This window comes from Dermacentor albipictus, unplaced genomic scaffold (assembly GCF_038994185.2).
Source record: "Dermacentor albipictus isolate Rhodes 1998 colony unplaced genomic scaffold, USDA_Dalb.pri_finalv2 scaffold_14, whole genome shotgun sequence".
In the NCBI taxonomy this organism is placed as follows: Eukaryota; Metazoa; Arthropoda; class Arachnida; order Ixodida; family Ixodidae; genus Dermacentor; species Dermacentor albipictus.
Window position 1 is genome coordinate 3,672,201 of NW_027225568.1, and position 5,095 is coordinate 3,677,295.

Below are 5,095 nucleotides of genomic sequence, written 5' to 3' on the forward strand. Positions count from 1 at the left end.
AATCAGGTTATCGGGAAATCCGCAGAGTACAATAAGCCTATCTATATGGCTTTCATAGATTACGAAAAGGCATTTGATTCAGTAGAGATACCAGCAGTCATAGAAGCATTACGTAATCAAGGAGGAAGGGCCGCTTACGTAAATTTCTTGGAAAATATCTACACAGGTTCTACAGCTACCTTAATGATCAACACAAGAAAATCAGGAAGATACCTATAAAGAAAGGGGTCAGACAGGGAGACACAATCTCTCCAATGCTATTCACTGCGTGCTTGGAAGAAGCATTCAAGCTATTGAACTGGGAAGGCTTAGGAGTAAGGATCGACGGCGAATATCTCAGCAACCTTCGGTTTGCCGGTGAAATTGTTCTATTCAGCAACAATGCAGACGAGTTACAACAAATGATTCAGGACCTTAAGAGAGAGAGTGTAAGAGCAGGGTTGAAGATTGATATGCAGAAGACAAAGACAATGATGAATAGCCGGACAAGGGAACAAGAGTTCAAGATGGCCAGTCAGCCTCTAGAGTCTGTGAAGGAGTACGTTTGCCTAGGTCATCTAATCACAGGGAACCCTGACCATCAGAAGCAAATTCACAGAATAAAAATGGGTTGGATCGCACACGGCAGACATCGTGAGCTCCTTACTGGATGCCTACCATTATGATTGAAAAGGAAAGTATACACTCAGTGTATTTTACCAGTGCTGCCATATGGCGCAGATATTTGGGGACTGATAAAGAAGCTTGAGAACAGGTTAAGGACTGCGCAAAGAGCGATGGACCGAAGATTCCTAGGCATAACGTTAAGAGACAGAAAGAGAGTGTTTGTAACAGAGTGCAAACGGGTATAGATGATATTTAGCTAATTGACATCAAGAGAAAAAGTGGAGCTGGGCAGGCCATGTAATGCGCTGGTTAGATAACCGTTGGCCCATTAGGGTTACAGAATGGGTACCAAAAGAAGAGAAACGCAGTCGAGGACAGCAGAAGAGTAGGTGGAACGAGGAAATTATTAAATATCGCAGGCGCTAGCTGGAATCGGTTGGCGCAGGACAGGGGTAACTGGAGATCACACGAAGAGGCCTTCGTCCTGCAGTGGACATAAAATAGGTTTATTATTATTATTATTATTATTATTATTAATATTATTATTATTATTATTATTATTATTATTATTATTATTATTATTATTATTATTATTATTATTAGTATTATTCATAAGCTTCATTTTACGCAGCCTACTACGACACGGGGAGATGGCCCAGCAAGCCACGCTTTGCAGTGGTGCGTGTTTAATCGGGTAACTTGAACAAATAATTGCGTGCATAGTTATTTCGCTTTACATGGCTGTATTGAAATGTAGAAGCATGGAAGTAGAAACTCATGACGAAGCTCTTAAGATCAAACGAACACCTAAAAACACCTCGGTGGGCAGGCACGGCGCCAGGAAAAAAGCCAGGGCAGACAAACTACGCGAAAAGCACAAGCAAGACCAAACCGCGACCTTAGTCAATGCCGCCAACCACGGACACGACATGTACAAACCGAGCGCCAAGGATGGAGAACTTAAAATTGTAAATGTGCCCTCAACTAGAGCCGCATCAATCAAAGATGCCGAAAAAACGGCCATATATATGTATATATATATATATATATATATATATATATATATATATATATATATATATATATATATATATATATATATATATATATATATATATATGTATATATAGAGCTGGCCATCGTGAACCCAACTATACCCACACTGTCTTTAGCGACTCTATATAAGAGCGCTATCCTCAGATTTGTCAGAGGCAGTGTGGGAATGAATACCGCCAAGATCCCGAGAAACTTCAATCAGGCAGACAGAATCAAAGTCAATCTTGTCTAGTGGCCCGCTCACTCGGGAAATCCCGGGAACGAAGAAGCGCCTAAAGTGGACCGATGCTTAGCAAACCGGGTCGCGCTCTTCTTGGAGCCGGAACCCCCCCGATAGGAGAGGTAGTGGCTTCCTACAACTAACTTACTGAACTATATAAAGAGGACAAGACAATATACGCTATACGACACGGCAACCTCACGAGAGCGCAGGCACGCACTATCCTCCGCTAATTCAAAATAACACCCTGACCACTCCTCATCGCTTAGCGATCTTCACAAGTGGAGACGTTGACCCCAATATGCAAGGACTAGAATAAAAACACCATAGAAAACCACAGTCCCATCCTCTGGGAATGTGAGGGCCTTCCCCGGCCCAGAGAGCTTCTGCCAGCTCCCTCGGGACATGGGAGATCCTACTAAGGTCCCCGAAATAAAAGCACAAAAAGCAATCATTGCCTATAAGCGGAAAAGATCGCCGCAAACAAGCGGCCTGAAATTTCTCTTGCATAAAGTTGTTTCCTCTTGCAATTTTTCGGCCGTAAAGCTTCTGTTGTGCAGTTTGATTTATTTATTTATTTATTTATTTTTTTTTATTTATTTATTCTAATATACATTGTTGACATTCTTTCGCTTGCCTTCGTGTTGCCTACACGATTAATATAGGGCGCCAGAGAGGAAGATGATCGCACCATCTGGGAACGCTTCCTACAATGGGTGATGAGCAACAGTAAAAACAGTAGAGCGCATCGACAGTGTAATTTATTTGACATTGCCGTCCTGTTGCGCGGGCCAAGCCTAATTCATTGACGGCATCTCCCCATTTCATTCCTCGATCGTGAATGGGAGGTGAGGCTGAGGCCAAGTGTAGATTTTCTCCGGATCCGGCCCACATGTGTTCCCGGTCACTGCGGACTTTCTTATTTGCGCTTGCCCCTTTTGGTAGCCTTGCCAGCCGTCCCCTTGGCCCGACGAGACCTCGACGAGGAGCTGCTCACCGCCTTCCTTGGTTTGCCCCGCTTTCCTCCGCGGCTTGACGACGAACGCGTGCTACGGGCGCGGCGGCGCCGTCTCCCGCCACTCCTGGTACTCGCGCTCGCCTCAGAGGTGCTGCTCTTGGAATGGCGTCGGCGGCGGCTCTTCCTCCTTGTCCCGCGGCTGCTCTGCGAGGTGGTGGTGGACCCTCCACGGCGGCTGCCCTTCCGCTTGCGGCCACCGTGACCGCTGCGGGACGAGTGCGCGGATTTCCCGCGGCTCCTGCCCCTCTTGGCGCGATGACTGCTGCCGCCGTGGGAGCGACTCCGCGAGCGGTGCCGACGCTTCGGTGCCTTGGCCGCAGCAGTGTGAGCGCCGCCCGGGGAGGAGCTCCTCGAGCGCGCCTTCCGGCTCACCCTGTGCAACGTGGGTCCCTTGCTGGTGGACGGGACATTCGCATCGGCGCCGGGTGTCGGTGCCTCAGCGGCCATTCTCGTCTTTCCAGAAGCCGTTGCGGCGATCGAACGAGTCCTCTCATTAGATGAAGGCTGGTCCTTGGCGGTCCTTCCACGTGCTCGCTTCACAATCGGGGCCTCTTGAGAAGGACTGCCGTCATCGTTGGCAGCGGGCGGTTGCCGCTTCGTGGTTCTGGCCCTGCTCTTGGGCGTGGCCGCTCCCTTCTGGGCGGGCTCCTCCCCCATGGTGGTCCCCGCTCGGTCCTCGGGCCTCCGTCCGCACTCGCTGCCAACCAACCTGTCGCTGTCGTCTGCCTAGGAGCAGACAGCCAAGCGGTGTCCCGGGCGAGCTTTCTGGAGGAGCCGCGCCAGCGGTGGGAGCACGGCCTCCTGCCGGGGTCCGAGCCACCGCCGCTCTGATAGACGTTGGAGCCGCGCGCTCGAGGCCCGTGCAATGGCTCGTGGAATGCCGGGCTTCTTTTTCCTCGGTCGCGCCCATTATCTTGGTTTGTGCCATCAATTGAGGCTTCATCATCTCCGCAGAAGAGCTACCTTCTATAGCATTCCAGTGTTTGGCTCTCAGTTGTCGATGTATGTACATAAGTCTACCGCAAATAACAGGCCAAATTTATTTTTGGAAGTATGTTTCTGAACGAATGCCTTCTTTGTTAACTTTCGTCAGTTTGGTGTGCGTAAATAATATTTCTCGAGAAATAAACAACCACTTGGGCTTCAGGGTATCTGAAACTATAGGTATGTGCTGTTAGGATCGGCCTGCAGCTATTTCAGCCCGCTGCACGTGTTCCGATCCAACCGGTACGGCGGCGCACTTCAGAGAACTGCGGATAACCAGCAGCCTCGTGGCGAGGGGTCAGCTCAGGCGAGTTCTCGAGGGGAGGTAATTGGCGGAACCTCCCCATGCGCTTTTCGAGACACCAGAGAATGTGCTACCCGGGTGCGCTACCCGGGACGGCTCCGAGTTCGACGAAGCAGGCTTTGTGCGCAACACGACAACGCCGCCCTGTTCTGCTATGAGTGGGGGAGTTGCCGCGGGAACGCCGACGAAGACTCCTTCCCACGCACCGACCAAGACGCAAGACAATGTGCTACGCGCACACGCTACCCGGGTCGGCTTAGAGTTCTACGAAGCCCCTCTGACGTCGGCTCCGGACCATTACACCTGTGTGTGTGTACGGCACGTGTATGTGAGCCCTCCTCCTCCAAAAGGGCGGGTCATCTTAAATGACGTCGACCTATGACGTTGAGCAGTGTGCTCGTTGTCGTGCTCGAAATGTACTCGTGAGCTGTATGCTCGTAAGCTGTTTGCTGTATGCTCGTCTTGCGGGCTCCATTTGGGAATCACACTAGACTGTCGATGTATCTCTTGTTCAACTGTTAATAACATGTAATAAATCCTGCTCTCCTAAGTCTCGACGAAGAGTCAAGCTCCTTCCTACAGCTACGACTGCCAAATCTTACATCTGAATGGCAGCGGTGAGATCGGCCTACAGCCCGTAGATCGTCCGACGAATCTTACAATACACAAGGTTACGCTGTCGCAACCCGCAACTGAATTTTATTTACATGGATCTGGTCTTATGATGTCCCCTTTATGCCACAATTGTAAGGAAATTCAATCAGTAGACTACATCTTTCTATCATGCGGACAGTATTCAAACCGTGGAAATATGTTACTCGAAGCTCCACTCTGCAAAAATTGGCTATAGGATTAACAATACCGGTAATATTATCATTTGGAGCGTCGATACTAGGCTATAGTCACA

At 49.5% G+C, this 5,095-nt stretch overlaps 1 protein-coding gene across 1 annotated transcript; it reads right to left on the bottom strand.

Annotated features, from left to right (window-relative positions):
• Window positions 1-2,801: 2,801 nt before the first annotated feature.
• On the bottom strand, window positions 2,802-3,557 carry LOC135897843 (CLK4-associating serine/arginine rich protein-like). The gene has a single exon (XM_065426546.2). It carries the CDS (start codon window positions 3,555-3,557, stop codon window positions 2,802-2,804), a length of 756 nt encoding a protein of 251 aa, XP_065282618.2.
• Between the last annotated feature and the right edge of the window lie 1,538 nt (window positions 3,558-5,095).

What these genes read in the sequence shown, in the direction of transcription:
- LOC135897843 (XM_065426546.2), bottom strand. Translation starts at nt 3,557, where the DNA reads ATGGGGGAGGAGCCCGCCCAGAAGGGAGCGGCCACGCCCAAGAGCAGG.